The sequence below is a fragment of the Drosophila miranda genome, chromosome 2, assembly GCF_003369915.1.
Source record: "Drosophila miranda strain MSH22 chromosome 2, D.miranda_PacBio2.1, whole genome shotgun sequence".
NCBI classification, from domain to species: Eukaryota; Metazoa; Arthropoda; class Insecta; order Diptera; family Drosophilidae; genus Drosophila; species Drosophila miranda.
The window spans coordinates 9,375,246-9,400,131 of NC_046675.1; the positions used below are offsets into that span (position 1 = coordinate 9,375,246).

Below are 24,886 nucleotides of genomic sequence, written 5' to 3' on the forward strand. Positions count from 1 at the left end.
TTGACATGCGTGTAATTATATTTCATTTTCATTTGCCATTACCTTTTTTTTTCTCTAACTAAATAATTATAGTACGGTTGTGTGTATTCAGAATAGTTTGAAAGAGGGAATTGCCGCCACAGTCAAACGCCCTTTTTCATTGGCAAATTAACAACCTGTATGCCAAAAGTTTTACCAGCAAAAGTTGCTGGCTAAAGGCGGAAACTTGGCAAGCACCTGTCCTGTCCTCACCTGTCCCCACCGACCGGCTGGATGGTTGGCTGACAAAGTTGCCCCGCGCCACGAGATCTTATACACGACTCCTGCTTCCGACTCGAAGAAAATATGAGAAATCGAATCGGCCAAGAAAAAAATGCCTGAGCGGTTTTCAATTTTATGTCACGTTGCTGGTGCTGGTGCTGCTTCTGTTGCTGTTCTTTTTTGTTGTTCGGCTTTGCAGAATTTATGTTTACAACTTGCAGGCAGGGCAGGAATAAAAATTGTATTTTTATGACGAGCACAAAGAGACCCAGAACCTAGAATTCAGAACTTTGCCATGCAATAAAATAAAATATTGTTGCAACGCAAAAGTGTCACTGATATGTCAAACTAACAAAACATAAAACGGGCATAAACAAAAAGGCGAGAGCCAGAAATTCAGACCAGAGGATACACGAGACACATGCCAAAGGGACAGCCACAGCCCCAGGGCTTATGGAATGGTAGATATAGATGGACCCTCAGATGGATACAGAACTAGCGCTGGGGACAGGACAGGCAAATATTTAAAGTTATCTGTGGAAACTTCATGGCAAGTTCTCTCAGGCAGGGACAGCGGCAGCGGCAGCGGCAGGGGCAGGGGCAGTCGCTTCTTTTCACTTGTTTGTCTTTGCTTAATCTTTTGATAGAAATTTGTATACAAAAGTTGTGTCGCCTCTTCGTCGTGCCGTTGTTGTAGCCATTTGGTTTTGGCTAAGCAAAGTTTGCTACATTATTTTCACAAGGACACAAAACACAAACTTGGCACAAGGTGTTTTTCTTGTCATTGGAATTTAAAGGTGAGACGGCGACTGCGAGTGCGACTGGCTGGCCAAAAGTTTGCAGCTGATCAGCTAGCCATAGCATATGATGATTATGATGATGAGGAAGCATGTCCCAGCATGTCCTTAGTGGCAATAAGCTAGGGGGGGGGCTGGGCCATAGTTGCCTCTTCTTTGTCACATTTTATGCTTAGCTTGAGCTTCTCGTATAATTTACAATCGTGTCTTGTGAACTTTGCGCTTGATTTACACTTGGCTGACGTCGGCATTTGCTTTGTGTTTTGTAGCGCGCCAGGCAACACAGCAATGAATGCCACATGCCACATAGCAGCAGAAACAGCAGAACAGCAGCTGCGGCAGCGACAGCCGTTGGGTGTTCATCTCCTTTGTGGCCCTGTTGTTATTTACAACGTGGCTGGGCGGACAATATCGCAATAGCAGAGCAAAGCAGAGAGTAAATGGCGCTCAGTTAATTTGACGTGGGCCAAATGGCCTTTATAGGGCGTGCAACGTGGCGTATGCGCAACAATTGAGGAAATGACTGACTGCCTGACTGACTGGCTAATTAGACACCCACCACATTTGACGTTTGACATACCACTATCCCGCCTAGGGGAGAAGGAAGAAGGAAGCACTAGGCTCACTAGGCAACCGGCTCCTCTCTCGTGAAGCTGTAGGACAATTTAAAGGCCAAAAGCAGAGTTGAAGCGGTTTCAAATTTCACTTCATAAATCAAATTACTGTTGGAAAAGTTTCAAAAGGCAAAGCCCCACAAGAGTTGTCATTCTTTCGACTTGCAGTACACTTCTGGGGCCAACGATTTTCCACGCAAATGCAAGTTTTTCATGGCATGTAAATGCTAAATTAATTTGCACAATTAATCAGCCACGCCATCTCCCATCTCCTGTCTCCCATGAACCATCTACCAAACAAGTATGTGGTGGCTGGTCCCCCAATGTGCAGTTGGTAGCTCTGCCCTCAAGCAATGGCAACTGTCACAGAGGAGCATTTTCCATTTTCATGGGGTTGCCTTTGAAAGCGCATGAACATTTTCATTGCAATTAAATTTGGCACAAAAAGTTTGAAAAAAAATAAAAATAAAAAAATGTAAAAATGTCGTGTTACTGTCAGTCGGAGAAGAGTGAAGAGTGCTCGCCAAAATGTTGCCATTTGCATTGCCACTTAAACACACATAAAGGCGAAGCATGGAGCAGCAGGCAGGAAGGCAGCACCCCCCACACACACACACCACACACACACATATGTAATCGTGGAGTGAAGCTGACGGTCGCCGCCCGGCACGCAAATCGAGTCAAGTTGAATAGGCGGAAGTAGAGCAAGAAATGCGATTGCCAAATTGAGTTGAAGGTTTCGCTTGACTGTGTTTTGTTTGGCCAACTCCATGGGCTTGACTGCGCTGCGCCCTTTGCTGTCGCTGTCGCCAAAGTCTACGCTCCCCATCCCCGTCCCCGTCGTCGTCGTCGTTGGTTCCTTCTGCAGTTCCCAGGCACTTGGCACTTTGCTGCAATTTTGTAGTTTTGATAAAATTTCGCAAGCATATTAAAAAGTTTTGCCCAACTTCGTTTTTACTTTTGCACATGCCATACCGAATTGAATGGGATGGGAATGGGATGCGATAGAGTCTAGGAATGGGTCTGAGGTCTCGGTCTGACTCCGACTCTGGGTCTGGGTCAGGAGCGGTACCGGCATGCGGCAGCAGGAGGCGTGTCTCTGCACATGCCACTGACAGCCCAAAGAGGAAGCTGTACCTTATGGCCCTGCCAGCCACGGCTTGTTTGCTGCCAGAAAAAAAGGACAAAAAACTAAAAGCAGTGCACTTTGCTGTGCTATTTTATTTTGCCGCTCAAAGGCCCTGACAAGCTGCTCCTCCTGAGCGAGCGGTGCACAGGGGAGGCGCATAGAGTCAAGACATATTCTAGGCAAAAACATTTGCAACTAGTTTATATGAAATAACCAATTAAATTTTGAAACGAAAGCAAATGCAACAAATGAAATAACGTCAGCAACAGAAAGGGCTGCCACTCGCCTGATCCTAATTAACAGGATATATTCGTCTATAAAATAGTTTTCAATAAATCCATCCAACAATTCATGCATATCCGTACAATGTACATACATATGTGCCACAAAATTAACTTGATTCGCGAGTCCTGCCTGGGAAATGAAGCATGAATATAGTACCATTCGTTTTTAATTCAGTTATATAATTAAATGAATTCCTGAAATGACACAGGCTATGGCCAAAAATTTCCACATAGTTTAGTGTTCTTTTAGTTATGGCTGCCACTGCCACTGCCACAGTAGACTGTACTGAAAAATAAATCCAATTGAGTGTTGCATACTTTTGTGCTGCTGCTAAATTTCAGTCGAATTATGAATCTGTATGTATTTTGGCTCTGCCTCTGTTACAACAAAAGCGCCTTTCTGCGCACAATACATAAATCTGCATTATTGAAAAGTGAATGTCACCTCAGCTCCGGTCCCCCGAGGCCACCCCATTGTGCTGCATAGTTGCCTTTTTTCAGCCTCAAATGTGGCAGAATATCCAAATCATTGGATTTTTGACCTACTTGACTGGCCAGAGTGTCAGCCGAAGTTTCATCCGAGACGAGACTTTTTCGGTATGGCGTTTACATAAGGACTTCCTATCAACTCGTTAGTTTGTTAACGGCTTGTTAGGATAATGGCTAAATCGATGCACAAGCACAAGCACAACCAGAAGTTGTTGAATACAAATTTTGCGAAGAAGGAAAATTTTTTGGATTTTTTTCCATCTATTTATTTGTTCATATATTTTACTAATAATCAGTTTCTGGCCAATGTCAGTAGCTATTCCAGTCATAAATAACTAATTCGATATGATTTTGTTCGCTGAATTACAAGAAAGAGGTCGACAGAGGTCTCGCATGACAAAAGCCAACTATTAAAAAAACGCTATTAACGGGTCCGAGTCGTAAATTATATTCGCATTGTGTTTGCCTTTCAATGCCCTCAGCCGCAGCCGCAGCTAAGCCTGGCCAGCATTCACACTCGCACTCGCACTCGAATTCACATTCACTGCCGCTTTCGCACTCACATTCACACACATTCACATTGTCAGGGCCTCGTTAAGCAAACACACAACGTTTGAAAAAAAGCGAAGCGGGAGTTCCCCGTTCGGTTTGTCGCTGTGGTTATGCGCGCTATTTCACAGATACACACCGCCACAGACACACAATAAAAATGATTGCATTGGCAAGCGCTGACAGGCGAATGGAGGGGGTTAGTCCTTGTGGAGGAGCGAGCACATCGACCGGTCTGGGCTGCATTTGATGGATGAGTTTGAAGCCACCAACCAGATGTGACAATTCAAATGCCAAAAATTCAGCACGCATACAGGCGAACGTCAGCCAAGGCCAGTGGCGTAGTACCCCAAAATACTCGTATATCATGGCCCGGCTTGGATCCCCTTCCCACCGCGCACCTGCTCTCGCCCAGACCCTAATATTTTGTGTTAAAAAATGCATCGAACAATATGCGAGCGAGGGAAACGCACGAGTTTTTATTGAAATTGAATTGTTGATAAGTTCTGTCAACACAAAACGCAGCTGTCTATGAAAGAGCGCAGGGCTAACAAAAAAATAAAACCTGCATTGGGGAAAAACGAGCTGCTGCCGTAATTGATTTGCCTGATATTGGTTTTGAAGTGAAGAGAGCTAAGCAATTACACTTTTTGCTGTGCTAGTCCCCCCTTTTAAAGAGCTTCTCTTTGGGTTGTCAAAATCCAACATATCAGGGCTCGCATAGATTAGTCCCACTCGGGTTCTTGTTGCAATGTCGAGTGCCATTTGCTGGGTAGGTAGGTCCTTAGCCAACATCTCTCAGCTGGTTAGGTTTGAGAGCCGAGCCGGCAGTTCAAGAGCCCCCAAACCACAAACATTTGGCATTTTATTCGTTTCCTGCTGCCTGTTCTGGTCATTGTGGCAACAAATGTTGCCAATGCTGCGCCACAATTCGTTTAATTTGTGGCAGGCGCTCTGTCCGTGATAACCCACATTGGGCCAGGTCCAGAACAACATGTTGCTGACCCAGAGAGAGACCGAGACCCGAGACACGAGTCAGCTAAGAGAGAGCGCCTGCGCTCTGGATGCAGCAGAAGAGGCGATGCTGTAGCGACTTTCCTGGCCAATTACTCAATAGAATTTCTCAATTGCTTCAAACACGCGACTGTTGACCATAAAACGCCTAACTCTTGTTCGCTGTTAAATGAGCCCATTGCCAGACACAGAACAAGGCCTTTAATTGCCCGATGGACCAGTCAGCCAGTCAGTCAGTCAGCCAGTCGGGCAGAATGTCAGGCAGTTCGTCGGCCCGACAGCCATACAACCTGCCATTTGTTGACTGGCTTACAACTGTCAGTGGGCCGAAACATTAGCAGACATTAGACATTAGACTTTAGCCTGGGACTCGACTGACAAATGGCAGACACAGACGCTTGTCTCCAATGCGATCCAGACCAGACTTTAACCCATTTGGTCTAACTAGCTTTAGAGCCCATTGCCGACGAAAAGCCAAATGCGCGCACATCAAAATTTGTCAGATTTTGTGTCTGGCCATCAAAATGCTCGTACTCTTGAAGTAGCGGCTGCTTTGCCCCACTTGAAGAAGCACCTGGAATGTCTGAGAGCGTTTCAAATTAATCAAAGTACACAAAAACTCTGAACGGTAGCGAACGACAATTGCAGACAGAGTCGAAGATGGTGTCGGAGCTCTCGACAATTTATGGCAGGCACTTAATTTGCGGAACGGCGCGCCGTGGCATCGTCAATGGTCTTAAAGTCTTAAATTGGAAGTCTTCTGAGAAGCAACAACTGCTGCAATTTGCAGCTCATTTGAATTGCAGCCGCGTAAATCAAACCTAGACGCGTGCCACATTTGCCGCCAGCTAACAAATCAAGAGGAAAATTGAAATTGCTTGACAAGGACGAGCCAGAGCTCTAGTCCCATGAAAAAGCTCCGTTTTCGAGGCCTACACTTCTATTCAGACCGAGCACTTTGAATCAGAGTTTCCCTGGAATTTCAGTCACATTCAATTAGTTACTGAGTTTATGTTTTAGAGAAAGACCTAAAAACGTCGAATATTTTATGTAATAAATAACGCGCCACAAGAATGTGGAAGCTTAAAGTTTTTATCGTGCACATTTTGCTGCTTGGCTGCATGATGAACATATATTTTCAATCAACTATTGTGCAGAACCTGGAGCCGCAAAAGACACTGCCAGAGCTGGGGCTGAAGCCGCCGGCCGATCGATTGGTGGTATTCATTGCCGATGGCCTGCGGGCAGAGTCGTTCTTTTCGGATAACTGCAGCGGAGTGCCACACATCCGGCAGCTGCTCGAGCAGCAAGGTTTGGTCGGTATATCGAGTGGCATTGCACCGACAATGAGCCGACCAGGACATATTGCCATTTTTTCTGGCTTCAACGAGGATCCACAGGCGGCCATCACCAATTTCCAGTGGAATCTCACACCCTTCGACTCGATATTCAATCGCAGCCGCCTTGCCATTGGATGGGTACACAAAACGGTAGCCGAGTACTTCACCCGCTTCAGCAAAGAGCCCCCGATGTTCGAAACGTATCGAGGAGCGGATTTCAGTGGCAGATTTATGACCGACACCTGGGTGTACGAGAAGGCCCGCGACTTTCTGAACAACGATGAGAATATCCGACAATTGCAGAATGTCACACAGGTGGTGTTTTTGGTGTATCTATTTGATCTAGACAAGGCCGGTCATGTGTTCACACCGCTCAAGCCAGAGTTCCGGAAAAAGCTGTATGCAACACAGAAGCAAATACGGAAGACGTACGATCTGTTTGAGAGCGCGTTCAACGACAGTCGTACCGCCTATATGATGACCTCTGATCATGGCATGTCCGACACGGGTATGTGCATATTCTTGAGACATCGAAAGAATATATAACTTTTTCTCTTTTTTGTCACAGGCTACCATGGCGGGGGAACTGATCCGGAAATAGAAATGCCCTTCTTCCTCTGGGGTGCCGGTATCAAGCGCCAGGGACCCCCAACCGAGCAAAACTTCACAGCCAACGATCATGGACTCCAGTTGCCGCTGCAAGAACTCAACCAGATTCAACTGGCGCCGCTCATTTCAGCCCTGATTGGCCTACCACCGCCCATAAACAACCGAGCCCCACTGCCCCTGGGCTTCCTCAATGTGAGCGAAGAGTACGAACGGCAGTCTTTGCTCCTGAATGTCCTACAGCTACTGGCACAGGCCAAGAGCGTGACGCTGCGCTTTGAACGCAGCTTCTTTCACAAATGGCTGCCCAAATATGAGAAACTGGACACGGCACGGATCGCAAGCCTTCCCACTGAAATCGAGCACCTAATAGCGACAGGGTACGTCAAAAAAGCCATGCAACTTCTCCTGCAAGTGTCCTGGTGGGCCCGGCAGTGCCTGGACTACTACCAGGACTACTATCACACTCCATTGCTAGTGGCCATAGGTGCCTCATTCTTGGGCTGGCTATTCTGTCTGGTGGTGTGGCTGATGCGTGAATTTTCGGACCAGGAGCCGCAGCCGAAGATGGGATTCCAAACATGGGTGACGGCTCTGATGTTGCTACTGGGAATCGTGCTCGAATGTTTGCTGTTCCTTCAGCGGGTGCCCTGCTTGACGTCCTTTTATCTGCTGCTACCCATCGGTATCTGGACGATGGCTCTGGCCGAACGCCCGCTGCATGGCATGTCCATTCCGTACCCTCTGACACACTTGGCCTGGACAGTGATTCCCGCCGGATTGGTGATAGCGACATCATTTATGAACAGACATGTCGGTCTGATGTATGCTGGGGTTGCGGTTGCCTATAATCGGCACGGTTTCCGTCGACCCACTCTCAAGTTCTTCATCTGGCTGGGCGCCGTTCTGCTTCCAAGTAGCTTCATGATTGTCAAGCAAAACTACAGCTTTGAATTGATGCCCAGCGAATATGTCCTAGGGTTCAGCATGTGTCTGGCCGTCTTCCTACCATGTATCTTGGGACACAAGCATCAGATGCGCGTTTGGCTGATCAATTCGTTCATTCTACTGATTGGAATCTTCGGCATTTATCTCTCCGAGAATAATCTGCAGGTTCCACTATATTTACAGGTTGCCTTCTGGGCTTTTCTCGGCTATGCATTCTTATCGGTGCCATACAGCAATGCGGACACCCCAGAAAGCCGCCTACATTTGATTTCGTTTAACCTAATTGCGGTTCATGCTCTGCTTTCCCTGTCAACGGGGTCGCTCTTCAATCAAATGATGATCACCGAGTTTCTGCTGAGCCATGAAATTCATTCTGAAATCAATCAAGCCAAGAATAATGCAATATTAGAAACGGATGAACCGGAGTCCGATTCGAATAATGAGAATGCGAGCGAAACTACACAGAAGAATGAAGAAAAACCCTCAACTCCCCTGGAACACTTGAAGCTATCCTACCACTATGCCGCCTTCATTTTGTTCTACTTCTATCTATCCTTTTTCGGATCAGGACACTGGCTATTCAGTTTTGCTTTCAAGCCGACCACTTCGCGCCTGCTAATATCTAACTATTCCCCATTTATAATGACCGCTCTCATCATACTCAAGATATTGATTCCATCCATTATCGTCATATCGGGTGTATACACTTTTTCGGCATATGCCCGAAAAAATAGCCGTGCCGTTTTCATCTGCATGTTCCTAATTAGCGATGTCATGTGCTTCTACTTCTGTTTCTATGTGCAAAACCAAGGCTCCTGGCACGACATGCGCCGGTCCATGGATCATGTCGTCTTGACCAACATTATTGTGATCCTGCTGCTGGGCTGTTCCTGGCTTATCAAGTCGTTTCTGATTGCCATCAAGCGTATTGCAACCAAACCACCCATCATAATGCAGGTGGTTATAGCAGGAAGCCCTGTTGCTAGCCCCACTTATCCCCAGTTTGATGAAAATATCCTGATCTAAAGATTTTCCTTCAAATGGATAATGCAACGAAATTATTGTTTAAAAAAATTAAATGTTAGTCTGTTTGCTTATGTTTGATTTTATCTTCACGGCGGGTAAATGCATATTCATATCTTATATGGGGTTTTATTCCAACTACACTCAGAAAAACCCGTCATGCTAAAATGAAACACCCATATTTAAAATATATATTCGTGGTGAAATTGAATAAAATTAGTTTGGATCTAAAAATCTCGGTGCAAAAATATTGGCATGCATTTTTCAATCTAAGTTTTAATATTCGATTCTCAGAGCTTCTTTCTCTGGCTGTAATAATACCATTGACAGCGCGTTTCAATTTAATTTCGCTAAGCAGTTAAGCCATAGTACCCGTATGCTAATGGGCCAACGGGGCGGATGTTTAATGTTTGTCATAATAATTAGTTGACATTTTCCTTTCAATGCGCCGGGGGGTTGGGGTTGGATGGTTGGTTGCCAGGGCAACGGTTGATTAAATGAGCTTTCTCCAAACGTTTAGCGTTCCCTTTGATGTAATTTTTGTTTTTTTTCTGGTCTCTGACTTTTTTTTTCGCGGGTTATTTGACATGGCCAGGCTCTAAAAGCTTGTTGAGTTGAGTTTAGCCTGTCAATATACTCATGGCCCAAATAGGGGAAAGAAAGAGTCATTTTAGGTCTCTGACTGGCATTGAATTTCAACTGGATTTCAATTTCAATTGGATTCATCGGCCGCTGGATTGATAAATTGACATTTTGCAGATTAATTATCTCCAGATGCTGGCTTGAATGTCCCTTTGCTCTACGTTGGCTTAAAGACTTGGCCTTAAGCTAAATGATGATCTAGTTGTCGGGAGCTGCAATTGATGGCCCCAAACACCTCTGACATGAAATTATGACAACTATCGCAAGGTTTTTCTTTTAATAAAACTTTCGACGATACGCCCCCGCCCGCATATGCATAGGCGGACCAAATTTATCGCAGATTAATAAACTCATTAGAACTTTGCTTGTTTCCCCACTAGCACACGGAGAAAAACACAACTTTTGCCACGGATTTAATTGGAAAAGTTCAGACGGGCCGTAGTTTAAGGCACTCCATTTGGCAAGTTCGGTGGGAAATTCGTTAGTTGGTCAATATTCTACATTGAATGACGCCGCCCCTTGTAAAAGGTGTGCTTCTAAGAACATCCACCGCATTCGGAAGCCTGTCAACGTTTTGGCATCTTGATTTTCCGTGAAATCGCCCGAAGCGGCAAAGAAAAAAGAACCATAAAAAAGAAAAAAAAAAGAAGAAAATGTTACCCAGATGAAGACAAAGAATTATGCCTTCTTGTCGGTTATTAATGAGCCACGGCTCCCGGGGGCATGTGCACTGAGACAACTTTCAATTTGGCCCACGCCTAATGAAAATGCATTTGAAAGGTAAAATGATTAATGTCAGCACCAGGTTGGGGCCTTAAATTTTTGTGGGTTAACCGATCCGACCGCTACCGGCATCACGACCGCCGTGGCCGCAGATTTAATTAACATAAAAATCCCCGCAATGCTACACGCCGGCAGCAGCAGCTGTCAAGTCCAAAATCTGCGTTGAGAGAACTCATCCGCAATTATTACTTTTTGGAAGTTAATTAAAATTTGTTTAGAATATAACAAAAATTGAATAGATTGTACAAATATTTAAAATTTAGAAAACATTTTTTTATCTGGTTGCTATTTTTCAATTATTGTGTTTATATTCGATAATTCCACGAAGTGTAAAATTCGGGCCAGCTGTTGCTTGTGTGGTTAGGACACCCTTTGTAGAGGGTATATCTCCATTGAAGGACCTTTCGTGTATCGACCGCTTCTATATTCTGTGAAAAATGGGTACCATACCTTAAACAGAAATGAATACGTTTTACTCCTCAAGATCAGTGGCAGAAAAACGATCGATCTGTAAAGGTATCCACTCCTTCGGCATCCAAAACTAGACTTCTTTAATTCCTCTATCATTGTCCGCTGCTAGTTTTGGTGGAGCGCAAATTATGCTCTGCCCGATGGCAATTTAATTTGCTATTAAAATGTTGCCTATCAAATCAATGAATCATGTGAGTGTGTGTGTACAAAATTTATAAAATATGCTTAAAAGTTGTATGCAAATTTAATGAATTAGAATGCTGTGTGGTGTGTGTGTTCGTGTGCCTTTTTTTCGATTTAACGGCCGACTCCCTCCAACGGTCTACATAAAATATGAAATGGAAAACCGACAAAATAAAATCCATAACCAACTGCTGTTCAATTAATTATTATCAGAATATTTTTGGGTCCATTTAGTAGATTTTTGTTTTGTCAATTGCATGCGATTCATGTGCATTAGTTGAATTTAGTGAAAATGAAATAGTTTTTGGGGAATATCATAGATTGCAATGGAGCAGCAGCGAAGTTGGCAGTGATTTGGAGCGCACTGGCTGTATATTTCAATTGAATTATCAAACTGGATTAGCATTGAATGCTTTTAAGCAGCGAATAATTCTCTCGGCAGCAATAGTCAATTTGCATATAACAAAATATATGCAAAACTGCAACTGTTTCAAACAGTTTGGAAAAATCAAATTGTACTCGTAAAAGCAGCGTCATTCAAAATTTCACCATTAAACCTCCTTTAACCGCTTATAGAATGGTTAGGTATTCCAGCGGCAGTCATTCGATATCTGCCATCTTTAATATATTACTATCGCAGTTTCCATCACGTCCAGACCTGCAAACAAACATTCAAAGTCGTAATGGAGTACGCCGTGCGCATGTATAAATAACAAAATTGTGTTCTCCTGCTCTCGGGGAAACAGATCTCCTTTGTTTTCTATTAAACAATTGACAAAGTGCCTGTGTGCGAGAGTACTCCTGTTGTGGGCCGTGTCGTCTAATGCGACTACACATATAAATTATAATTTAATAAGAAAGCAAACGAAAAATTCAATGGCGCCATAAACCATAAAAAGACGCTGAAAAGTTCTCGAGTGTGTGTGCACGGATGTGTGTCGAAAAACAATAAGCAAACAGCAGAAGTCCCTCCGCAACCAAATCCTCCCGTCGGACTAAGATGAGGGTAAACATTGAAATCATCTTCTGTGGGAGCGGAAACAGCCAGAAACCCGAATGGCACAATGCGAGAGGACTCGATTAAGTGGCATAAAGTGATGATAAATGCGACATTGAGCAACAATAAATTGTTGGCCTTTGTCTCTTCTATTGTCTCTCCCTCCTCGTCGCTTATTGTTTCTCTGCCTGCTCGTACGCACTGCTTGCCATTGACGTGTTTGACTTATTGATGCTGCGTGCCGGGATTAGCGATGAGGCGATGGCGACGGCGATGGCAGCGGCGGCGGCGGCGGCGGTGGTGGCGGCCCACACTGCGTATGAGCAACGCAAATAAACCGAACAGCATAAAGCTCAGAGAGCAACGCTGATTAGCATTTGTGTGGGTGAGTACGGGCAGGATGTGCGTAGGGGTGTGTGGGGGAGTGCGTACGAGTATATTTTTGGCGCTCATTCAATTGTTTATGGTAATTTGAAATTCATTGGACGGCAGTCCTCTCCATTTTATGTCACTGCAGCCAACACATTAAAGCTTAAATTCAATCAAAATTGATTTGTGATGCGAGTTTTCCTATCAATGCGAGTAGGAGTACAACTCGGAGATACCACTATAGGTCAGATCCCAGTGCCACGAAAATCATTACAATTCCCTGGCAGACACACATTTTAACTGCATCTGAGTCACACTCTATGCTTCATTGCAGCCACGGCCACGCCCAGGCCCCACGGCCAAATGTAAGGGAGAAAGTTTTTCACTTAAAAAACGCGAAGTTGCCTCAATGCTGAAATTGTTTTCCCTTATTTTTTCGCTCTCTCTCTCTTTCTCTCTAGCCGCAAGTTGTGCCACTTGCCACAGAGAAAGCCAAGCCATAGCCGGAGCCGAGTTCGAGATTACTTTGGTTTACATTGTGCTACGTTTGTGGTTTAAATATTGTATTAAGTTTGCTGGCTGGTGATTGGAAAGCAACTGCACATAAATAGAAAGAGGGAAGAGCAGAATTCCCATCGCAAGGCACTGCACCTCATGGACCACAAAACCCCAACAGCTGGCCGCATTTCATTGCAGTTTTGCATTATTTGCAGCTGAATCGGAGTCGGCGATCCATTGAAAGCCGAGTTAGCAGCCACTTGAGTTGCTTGCTCCCATTAGCCCTCCTCAGTAGCAGAGGCAGGAGTGCCACTACCACTACCACCACCAGCAGCAGCAGCCTCAGGATTCACATCGGTCCAGTCGGCCAGGCAATTGCTTAATTGCAACTTAAGCTCAATTTTCCTGTTTCCCCTACCCCCTTACAATCTGCCAATCCTCAGAAGTCTTGTTCCTGCCACTCACCCGCCCTCGGTCTGTCCCTGACTGTCTGCTCGACTTGTTTGTTTGTTGCTGGTACATAAAATCTTGGCCAGCTCGCAATCGTTGCATGTAATGACTGGAATTTGCGGTGGCTCCAATATGAGCCAAGGTGATGGAGTGCTGAGGATTGTGCGAGGACGTGAGGATGAGCGGATGAGCGAGGGCACTCCAAGAGTACTGCTGCCGGGCCATAGATAAACACAGCCGCTCTCGGAAGCCCAAAACTAAGCCCTTCAGCTTCAGCTTCGGGCACTTAAAACCCAAAGTTGGCCTGCCAGGAATTAGAATCCTAAATGCGGCATGTCCAGGGCAATCCTTAAATGCAGTTTAAGTGTTGTTTACCTGCGGCTTTTGGAAGCCGCAAATTATCCTTTTAATGCCGCAAATCCAGTAGCGAACAAACATAATATGCTATGATTTTTCACTCCAATCTACCAAACAATTTTGTTATAAACTACTATAAATATGAATCAGGAGAATGAAGCAAAGACAAGCGAATGGATGGCTGCATTGGATACGCAAAAGGAACCGAATGATGCCTCAAACGAAGATGAAGAAACGACGCCAATTCCGGCTTGTTCGCTAAGGGAAATGGGTTACCGTGAGCCAAAAGATGGCTTTGATAAGAAATTGTGTAGCAAAACTGATTACAAAGAGTACATTATTCATCAGATGAATACGGTAATTTCCAACCAGCAGAAGCCTGACATCGTGGTCTATATCCGCGGACAAAACTTCAATTGCCACCTTGCCGTGCTCAAGACCTGTACGAAATTGGCCAAAGACGTACGCTTCCCGAATGGTTTAACTATAGCTCATAAGGATGTCACAGCTAAGGGATTTGAGCTGGCCTACGATTGGATGATCCACCAGGACTCTACGCTGAAGCGCAAAGATATTGTGGAGCTTTACATGGCAGCAGAGTACATGCAGATGCCGGAGCTGCTGACAAATTTGTGGAGTCTATTTCACGAGGAGACTCTCGTCACTGATGGCATGGCCTTCCAGATCTATCTGGAGTGTCTCTCATACGGGCGGAGCAAGCTGCAAAGTCTGATGCTAAATCGCGTACGTCGCTTCTTCCTCTCGGCAGTCACAACAGAGGAGTACCTCCGCCTAGAATTTGAAGCTGTCTGCGAAATACTGGGCCACTACAATATTTGTGTCAACTCTGAGATGGAGATCTACTACAGTGCGGTGCGCTGGCTACACCACGACTGGCCAAAGCGGAAAGAGTATGCCTCGGGGATCATGGAGGTAGTCCAATTTCAACTGATGCCCACTCAGTTTATAACTTCGATTCGAGAGGAGCTGCAGGAGCTGCACAACATTCCCGCAGTTCAGACCATTATCAATGGGGCACTCTCTTCAGAAAATATGCAGCAGAATCCGAATAGGCGTCATTGGGTCTACGACATGAAGATCCCTCATCATCACAACAGCGCCTGCCCCAGGTGGCGTTGCCTCGACCTGACGGCCTTCAACACGTATCTGGAGCTAATAATCGCAGCTGGACCGAACTATTCCCAATCTCTAAGGGATCGGGGTAGCTCTTACATTATGCCCTGCTGTCAAAGCGCTTTGCAAAGGAAAATTTTGGAAAAATAAATCGGAGTATATCCATCGGGGCACACAGCCATCGCCTCTCCTTATGTTCGTATGTGTGAAACACCCCCTGGGGTCCCATATAATTGCTACAAATAATTTTATTAGTCTGCTACGGCCGTTTGGGCTTTGGTTTCACATTCGCATTAAGCGTTTCCAATTAGTTGAATGGCTGCCATTTTGCTGAATTAATTGTCAACGTTTATGAACTAAGCATTTGCTCCATACATGAGTGTAGCTGTGTGTGTGTTTGTATCTGTGTGGTTATCCGCGTACGTGTTTCTGTTTGCCCAACTCTCGCACACACACGCACAAAGCAGTGGAATGTAAAGACAAGCAAACAAACTACAATCACACATGCAAATGCCAATGCCCCTGGCTGTCAGAAGTCCCTTTAGCACAAACCATAAAAAATATCTACAGGGAATGGGAAAAAATATGTTTACACAACACCAAAACCAGGGAAAAACAGTATAAAAAAAAAGCTAGTGGAATTCAACCCGACAGACAGCCATAATCAAAATATTTTTTTAAAAAACACAACAGAATTAACAGCAGAAATCAGAATACAAAAATAAAATGCGATTGTATTGGAATGCATTACGAGTTATTTTTCAACTGCATTTTTCATGGACTTATTCGAGGATTTCCGCGGATTTCAATGCAAATGTGTGTTCAGCTTTTTGTTTACCTTTGTTTTACCAGTATCCTGCATTCATAAATTTCGAGCGGGTGAATTAAAACAATAATACAAATGCAATTGATTTGCCGCTCTCTGGCCGTTTGCGTAACCCCGTAACCCCCAGCTGAAAACCCCAAATGAAAGTAACAAAATTCCATATTTTTTTCGGCCATGTAATTTAATTGTTTGCCGTTGAGGCGCCAAGCGATAAATCAATTACTGTAGATTACGCCTCAGATTATGGAGGACGTTATTTTTTTTTGGTTAACTTTCAACATCCTAAGGGGGCGGCCGTAGCCGTAGCCGGAGCCCTGTAAATGTAAATGAAGATAGATGCATTTGGCAGATGCACTGGCGGAATAATTGACGCTGAATATGATGAATGAGTGCCAATTACTATCTGAGCGAAAAGAATCAGACATCGATTAATGAAGCCAGAGGGGCGCACAATGAAACGATAACGTAGGAAAAGCTTTAAATGTGTCTGAGACTTGCAATTAGGGCAACAAATGAAACCATTTTTGAACTTATCTTATATAATTGAAAAGTAAAGTTAAACCATGTTCCATGAAAACTTCTATATAAGAGTCTTTCAGAGTCTGTGCAAGAGTTATCAATGCCCTGGTAAATATTCCCCAACTTAATACAAACTTTCTATGTCCACATAGCATCCACATAGCCTCTTGTGTCTCCTCATCGCCATAACAATTAGAACAGGAAATCCCATTTGATTACTCATTGCCGCTTATTGCCAGTTGCAACAAACTGATAATCCTATTGTGGTTGTGTTTGTGCCCCCTTAATTGCCATCACACTCCTCAGACCCCCAACACACACATACACACACATAGAGATATGTACATCCAGGACAAACAAAAGCGGCTTTACTTTCCATGTTTTGTGGCGGCTGCGTTTTTGAAGTTCCATTACTCAAACCCTAAGCGGCTGAAAGGCTGAACGATGAATGAAAGAGAGCAGAAAGTGGGACTGGGGGGTTGGCAAACTATTTGGTGGGAAACTTTATGGCTGGGCCCATTGTTTCAATTGTTCAGTTCAGCCCGGCGAAAAGTTGGCCAATACTGCCGCTGGCCGCCTGTCACATTTTAGGTGCTTCCCGGGCTTAAGTCCCGGCCACACTTTAAGTCTGATTAGCTAATTGCGTTTGTCTAATTTGATTTGTCGGGATTTCAATTAAAGTCGTCGGCGGTAAGGTCGCAGGAAATGCCATTTATAGAAATAAGGATGATATGGCTTAGTTGTGGCGAAGTGGACAACATGGCGTATGCGAAATGTGGCAGAAAGTAGTACAGAAAGTTCAAATATTACTCTACGTGACATAAGAATAATGCTATAAGGGTATGAAGGGCTCAGATCAAAATATTTATATTTTAATAACTGCGGACTTTTGTGTAAAGGGTTAAAAAGTTATTCCAATAAAAAGTAAAAAATAAAAAAAAGGTGAACAGAAGGTAGCAAATAGTTTTGAATCCCGCACAAGCTTATAAAGTACCTGGATCCCTAACGGATTAGTGGAGCAGCTTCATTAGATACTACGAGAGCATTGAAATTTTCTGGGGCATTTTTTTAGCCTTCGCATTGCCGACCACAGCTACAAGTATGCATAATTTGCTGATTGCAATTAAAAGCAATTATGCTCAGTGTCCTGGCAACCACAAACTCATTAGCTTGTTGCACCAAAACCGCAATGCAGCATATCCCAGAACAGCAGCAACAGCAACAACAACAACGAAAATTACTTACACACATTCGGGAGTGAGTGTGAGACCCCATGGCGTATACATATGCGGATGCATGTGAATGTGTATCTGGATCATAATGAAAAGCCACTCGAAACCGAACCGAACCGAGCCGCTTCTGACCAAAACCGAAACGAAATCGAATCGTTGTCCAAATTGCACAGCTTGACGCCATCTTTTTGCCAAATTTCTTTTTGTGTAAGCGCTCAGAGCAGAAGCAGGCGTTTTTCAGACACAGCTTTTGACAAGCGTGTGAGAAGTGCTTTCAAACAAAATGGTCACGTTAAAGTGCCCACAGCCACTGTCCACTGTCCACTGGCCACTGGCCTGATGTGGACCGAACCGGGTTTGTTTAGAAGGTTTTATGCATATGTCCGACATGTGGAAAATTCCATTAGGAAGTTTTCTTTGTTTGCATACATTTGCATGCCTTTCTCTCTGCCTCTGCCCGGCCTGCTTTTCTGGATGATTCCGTTCTCTTCCTCTCTGGCTCTCTGTCGTTTCTGCCGGCTTTCTATCAGAAATAATTTATTTGTGGCCAGTACGAAAGGACCAAGCCAAGATTTTTATTATTATTATTATTTTGTAATGGTTTTTGAGTGTTTGCTGTGGCACAACAGCAGCAGCAGCAAAGAAATGGGAAATGATTTGCATAAAATCGATTAAACATTTTCAGCAAATAAAATGCATATTGAAATGAAATGAATAGAAAGTAAGCCATAAACAACAACAGCAGTTGGCTCTGTCCAGAAGGTAGGTCCCTGGAAAGGACCTCCTCCTCCCTTGGGCATCTGCTGACGTGACTGTGACTGCCAGCAGACTCTTCAGCTTTTGTTGCCTTTTGTTGTGCAAAGTGCCTGGCGAAGAGTTGTGCATAAAGCTGGAGCAGCAGCAGAAGCAGGGATCAGCAAAAGGCACCAGGAATTTAGAATGGTAATGTGTGTACAAAGATTTATCAATATTTTTGGGAGCTCAGTCCACAGCCCATTCAAAAATAATAATGGAAATGCAGCAGCAAACATTAAGTTCCTGACCGCATTTCGAACCATAATCAACCGGTCCCTGAACAGCTCAAAGGTTTAATTTGTCTGCTACTCGAACTCGTGCTGCTGCCTGCCTGCCCTGCCATCTGGAGCTAAGCCGTCAAGTCAAGCTCAAATATTTTTCAATCATTAAAATATTGATTATCCAAAGTGTAGGCACATAACTGCCGCAAACATTAATTATCTTGAGACAGTTTTGTGCAAAAGCCAAGACGTGCAGAGTTCACAGAAATCAAACGCACAATTACAGGAGGCTCTGCCGAGAATATGAGGGGTCTGATGTGTGCAAAGTTCAAGAGGAGTTTTAAACATCGTTTACCGTAAATTGGGATGTTTAATCCATTTTGGCATACAAATATCAAAGTTATTTGTATTTAATTTCCTACGCAAGCAAAGTTAATTAATTACAGCATGACTTAACAGGAGACAGGAAGAGAGTGTGGGGTACAAATAGTTATTTTCCTGCCTGCTGTCTGCTGTGTGCTGCCTGCTGTCTGGTATGAAATTACAATGATTTAAGTACATGCGTTTTAACTCACTTGAAAACTTACTCAGCAAACTGAACTGACGGATGCAGCAATAGAAAAGAGCAGGGCAGAGCAAGGCAGGCTGGGGAAAAACTTCCTTGTTCCATGCTCCTTGGCGATGATGCAGCGTACTCCACTCCATGGCGGCCCTGATGGCAGCTTAAGCTGCCTTGAGATGCAACAATAGCTAGCATATCAAATATAAATGATGTCCTTATAGCCACGGACCACGCCTCCGAATAGGGCCCGGGCGCAGCAGCTCGTCAGCCAGTGGAAATGGCGGGTGCAAATGCAAATGAAAATGAAAATTAACGCGCATTTCGCATGCATAGAAAACCACCGCCGACCGGAGACGACTATCCATACCAAATGGAACAGCATCAAAAACAATTTGGTATACAATTTAAGATGGATTGTTCTGTTTTTTGTGTGATGCATTATAGTTATTTCTGTTGCTTCTGCGGCTGTTCCTGTTCCTGTTCTTGCCACGCTCCGTATGGCTAATGAAGGAAATCAGAGCCCAGATGCAGTAAGCCACCAGGCAACCGAAATGTTTCGACTACTTTCGACTGTGGGGGTAGAGATACAAAACTACAATTCAATTGCAGTCACAAGGCACAAGGCACGAAGGCCACTTTAAGGCCAGGCATAAAAATCTACAGAATGCACAAAAAGAAAGAAAGGAAAATTGTATGCAATAAATTTCGAATTAAATAGAAATTTGCACAGTCAACTGCTGGAGGATGGGTAGCCAGCCGGCAGATACCGAACCGACCCGAAAAGAAGGGAAGCAAAAAATGCAAATCTCAACTAATTCTTATAAATTATTTAATAAGAAAAAGTCAAATGATTCATTTTTAAGCTGCACCCTTCATCACCAAAGCTCAGCAGGAGCAGGAGCAGAAGCAGCAGAAGCGAGGCAAAAAGAAAAGCCATAAAAAGAGCAGCGAAAAAGAAAAGTCAGGACCGGAAAAAGGCAGACTGCTGAACAAACGCAAAATGCTGCACAGCACTGCACTGCATCTCTATGCGGATGGGTGCGTGTGTGAACTGTGTGTATTTCTGCTCGGTTTCTCCCCCTTTCCCATTTGTATATTTGTATTTTTATTTGCTTGTGTGTGTGTGTGTGTGTGTATTAGCGTGGGGATGATTTAACGTCAAGCTGCAAGTGATTTGAGGCTGTCAAAGAGACCGCCGCTACCATGGGTAGCGTAGCATGTGTTGCCGACACCCGACAGGCGGCAGGGCGTCAATAAGTTCTCGACCAGAAGAAAAACCCCTTTTGTATGATGGCAGTAGGCATCAATATTTCGCTTTTCGGCAGGCAGCGACTAAACAAAAGAAATGTAAAGGTTTTCCATCAATTATTCCTCCCCCAGTCCCCTTACTGGCTGGGGACAAAGTGGCATGCAACACACACACACACTGACTGTGTAGTCAGCCAGCTTAGAATCTTCTTCGGCCGCGGCGGCAAAGTCAAGTTCTTCGCTGCATTTGCCGCGTACAATGGGCTGCTGCTGCGCGGCTATTGCGATTACTCTCAGCGTTTGCTTACATACACGGTACACGCCCTCACGACGAGGCAGCACAAAAGCATGGCCAAGGGGGAGACGAGGAGCAGGAGCTGCCACAAAGAGCAAGGCGAATCCTAGGATGCAGGCAAAAAGGAGAAATGAGTGCTGTGCAGCAGCATGCAATGGAAAATGTTGAATGTTGTGCACATGGCAGTTTATTCATGATTTCACATATTTTGCTCCGCACAACCCACAGCCCACAACCCACCGCCCGCCATTGTTGGACGTTGCACAGCACAAAAAATATTGCCTTCCCATAGGAGTATGTGTGTGTGCGTGAGTGTGGGATAGAGAACATCCAGACGAAGCGAAAAGCCCGGACAGAGTTTTTGTCGGACCTGGCTGTGCACTAAGACACACTTTTTCTACTTCTGCTGCCGCTGCCGCTGCTGCTTCTTCTGCGGCGCTGCATTTTTATGGTTTTAACATGTTTACTTTAATTTTGTGTATTTGTCTTGTTGGCGTTGCTCTGACAAATGTCCGCAGCTGCTAGCAGCATCAGCAGCAGCAGAAGCCAACAATTAAATTTTTTGACTAGGAGATTTGAGTAGTTTTAGTAGTTGATTTTAGTATTTTTCATTTGAATTTCACAAAATTCCATAAAATTCAAAAGAAAATAAGTAAGAATGATCCAGTCAAGAGCCTCGACAATAAAATACCCAGCACTCCACAAGATGTAGCTACAAAACTAGACAAAAATGGGCTCTGGAATGCTATGCTCTTATTTGTAATTTTCATACATTTACACGAGAATAATATCCTCTATTAACACGTATAAATATGCAGCTCCATCATCATTCGAAAAGTAATTTCCAAATTAGTCCCAAATTCCTATTGATTCTCAGACGAGTATGCCTCTTGGCTGGGAAAAAATAATGAAGGAGCAGCCCACCCAGTGGCATGGCAATGGCATATTCCAAGAACATTTTTCTCCTTATTGCTGGGCTCAGCAGCAGTTACCAATTACTGGAACCATCTCCTCCATCTGCTTCTCCTCTTTCCTGCCATTCTGCTGCTTTCTGCTGGGCTGTAGCTCAAGCCCGCATGTATTAATTCTAATTAAATTTGTTATTCAAAACGAAACTCGGGCACGTCCTTGCTAGCCATTTTGCAAGTGTTAACCTTTTTCCCGGCTCCACGGCTGCCACAGCCCGGCCGGCGTAAAGCCTTCGAAAATGGACCAGCCGTTGGATTGGCGGCGATTTGCACGAAACAGGCCGGCGATGGAGCGATGGATGGATGGGGAAGGGAAGGGGCATCAACCTTGACATTTTTGCTGCCAGTTTCTGTTTTCATTACACTAATGAAGTCATGCGCCAATGTGTGGCGTGTATGTGTTGGACCAGTTGAGGTCCAGATCCGGGCCAAACGACTGTCAGACACATAAAAAGGTGTACACATATATGTACAAGGGTATCTGTGTATGTGTGCGGCAATGGCAGCTGCGCCTCATTACCCCATTTTATTGTGCCTAGCCGTAGCCGTGTGCCAGGCACAACATTGTCAAAGCCTTTCGCTCTGGCACATAATTAATGCAAAATGCAAACATATTCATGGCGGGGAATGGCTCTGGCTCCACATAACGCATACGCCGTGTGGCCATAAAAAGCCTTAAAGCTTTAAACTAACTCCGTCCGGCCTTCCAGCCCTCCGGCCTTGGCCTCGAGTGAGAGGAAGAGAGGAGATCCTCCTCCTACGAGTAAAAGAAGCACGGCTGCCAGCTAAATTGTAAGACGACAGAAATATTTCAACAGGAATTTACGACGAGCGCACACACTAAATGCTCATTTAGTTTGCACTTTTATTTAGGAACTTCTTTTGCACGTTTGCCAAATTGTCTGCGGTAGCGAAAGCCAGCCATGGAACGTAACGTCCTTACCTCCGACCCCGCCATAGAAGTGGTGGTTCCTCCTCAACTACTACTCGTACAACAATTGTTTGTGGGGAAAGTGCAATAATAATGAAGGTAGAGGCGTAAATTTAGCTTTGGCTGTTGGCTGGAAGCGACCCGACCGGTGGCTGCTGGGGCGAGAAAAATGGTCCGACTGCAACGAAACAGGCACCCCGTGGTGGCAGCAAGATACTGTGGTTCCTTCGCCACATGGCCATGCGCCAATGCCCCTACAGCATACCGCATCCCTTTGGCACCTGTACAGGTGAGCCATGTTGTCAGCGGAAGGCAGCAACAAATTCTCGTTGCAAAAGCTTTTAGTGAATTTATGGCAAGGAAATTCCTTTCGCTTCTGCTGCCCGAAAAGGCGGCTGCACTCCTGGTCGTTTGTTTATGTCTTGGTACTGAGACTCCGGCTCTACCTCAGGCCTCCTCCAACTGTGGCTCTCCAACTCCTACCATCACTTGGTATGTGTGTGTGTGTGTGTGTGTGTGTGTGTACGGCTTTATAAACTTCAGGCATAATGCACTCCATATCCAACTCAAATTCGCACTCCCAGAAGAGCCCCTGGGAGGGAGTACGGGCGTGAGTGCGAGTACGAGTGCGAGTACCTAATGAGCCCCAACAACGACGTGTGCTAGAAATTTTGCAATTGAAAGCCAAAGCCAAAGCCAAAAGTTTGACATGTGCCAGGTTGGAGGTCGGGGCCGAGGAGTGGCATGGCTTGGGAGCACGCACAATTAATTTGTGAGGGGCACACGCACTGGCACGCCCTCGCCAAACCATTTGCCATATGCATTTCCACCATATTTTGCGAGACTTCTCTCCTCATTTTTTGTTTGGCAGCTGTATCAATTACCCGGCCATGTTTCTCAAATTGCCAAACAACCTTGAAGTGTTGCGCTTCCTCCAAACTTCCAGCCAACCAGTCACCCATCAGCATGCTGCATCCAGTTTCGTTCCTCTCTTTCTCAACAAAAGTTGATTCAAGTTTATTCAAAAACAAATTTAACTTTTAAGTCATCAGCAGCAGGAGCAGCACGAGTAGCAGCAGCAGCAGCATCAGCAGGAGCAGTGGAAAGTGGAAGAATACCTCCAGGTAACTGCCATATGCTCCACGGAGGACTCCCATTCTAGGGGCGACCTACGAACCCAATCCGTAGTCAAGTCAACTCCTCTTAGCGATACACCACACCACCTCTCTGTTTACCAAGTGCGGCAGCTTCTGTGCTATTATTTTTCTTTTCTTCATGGAATATTTTTTTATATTTTTATTGTGAAAATTACGTTAGTCGGTTGATGCACAGAGGGAGAGAAGGACTGCAATTGCAGCGGCTTCTTTATTCTGTCTTTCATTGTTTAACTGCCAGCTTTCGTTTCGTTTTCGGCTGCATCGCCTGGGTCCGGAACCAAGCAAGGCCTGTCCTTGCCCATCCTTGCCGCGAAAAGCATTCCTCGGCAACAGTATTTGCATTCAACTTAATTGCGTTTTAAGTAGATTTGTGGTGAAATGTGTATGCATGCACGATCCGTTTACATACGAGACTATACGATTGTCCGTCCGCATATAGCACACACACACTTCCGGCCCCGACCACGGCCACGGAGAAGGCCCGAGCGAGAGCGAGGCCGTCACGCTCTCGACTTTCCTTGTAGCAATTTCCTTGCAAACAGCTACAGCAACCCACACAAAGGCGGAGGCTTACCCTTATACATGTATGTGTATGTGGGCGATGGGCAAAGAGGTTTTTCGCCAAGCACCAAGCACCTTAAGTTAAATGGAATCAGACTCATATACTATATGTATATATTGTGTATATCATTTAAGTTGAAAAGGTAAAAGAACAATTAAGCTGCAAAAGGATCGAACTGAGAAATCGAGAACACGAGAAAATATTGCAGTAATGAGAAATCTTTTGGTTTTTGATACTCTAAACTTAATTGTGTCCAAGAAACGTAGGCCGTGGTTCTGATTTACTGTGGATTATTCCGTCAGCATGTGAACATTATTCACGCGAAATCTGCACATTTCCGCCTAAGCAACGACATGATTCTAGCACACAAATCTCTGGAGCTGTCTGAGCCCAGATGATGTTGTACTTGTATTCTTTACGGGCTGTTTTTCAGCTTCATTTTTGTACACGTGTCAAACTAATTTCACATTTTGTTGCCTTTTATTCGCTGGCGCATTTGTGTCACCTGCCCGTGCCAGATCCTAGACCCAAAACCCAGACTCTGAATCAGAGTCAGTGTCTGAATCAGTGCCAGTGCCAATGCCAGAGAGAGTGCACCGCACCCCTCGATCCACATCCACTGCTCCACAGTGCTTGTGGCGCATTGAAATTCA

General features: G+C 44.8%; 2 protein-coding genes across 2 annotated transcripts; both read left to right on the forward strand.

Annotated features, from left to right (window-relative positions):
- Positions 1-5,704: 5,704 nt before the first annotated feature.
- Positions 5,705-9,107, forward strand: LOC108157683 (GPI ethanolamine phosphate transferase 1). The gene is made up of 2 exons (XM_017289849.2): positions 5,705-6,964; positions 7,025-9,107. Exons 1-2 carry the CDS (start codon positions 6,190-6,192, stop codon positions 9,034-9,036), a joined length of 2,787 nt encoding a protein of 928 aa, XP_017145338.1. The 5' UTR covers positions 5,705-6,189; the 3' UTR covers positions 9,037-9,107.
- Positions 9,108-13,924: 4,817 nt separating this feature from the next.
- LOC108153975 (kelch-like protein 2) lies at positions 13,925-23,180 on the forward strand. Its single transcript, XM_017284072.2, has 3 exons — positions 13,925-15,005; positions 19,936-20,110; positions 23,099-23,180. The coding sequence occupies exons 1-3, from the start codon at positions 13,925-13,927 to the stop codon at positions 23,178-23,180; spliced, it is 1,338 nt and encodes a 445-aa protein (XP_017139561.2).
- Positions 23,181-24,886: the final 1,706 nt, after the last annotated feature.

Bases quoted from the DNA above. Each gene is read 5' to 3' on its own strand.
- LOC108157683 (XM_017289849.2), top strand. From the start codon at position 6,190: ATGTGGAAGCTTAAAGTTTTTATCGTGCACATTTTGCTGCTTGGCTGC. The intron at 6,965-7,024 runs GTATGTGCATAT...TTTTTGTCACAG, and splicing joins TCATGGCATGTCCGACACGG to GCTACCATGGCGGGGGAACT.
- LOC108153975 (XM_017284072.2), top strand. From the start codon at position 13,925: ATGAATCAGGAGAATGAAGCAAAGACAAGCGAATGGATGGCTGCATTG. The intron at 15,006-19,935 runs GTAGCTCTTACA...TTCATTTTTAAG, and splicing joins CCAATCTCTAAGGGATCGGG to CTGCACCCTTCATCACCAAA. The intron at 20,111-23,098 runs GTGCGTGTGTGA...TCGCACTCCCAG, and splicing joins CTGCATCTCTATGCGGATGG to AAGAGCCCCTGGGAGGGAGT.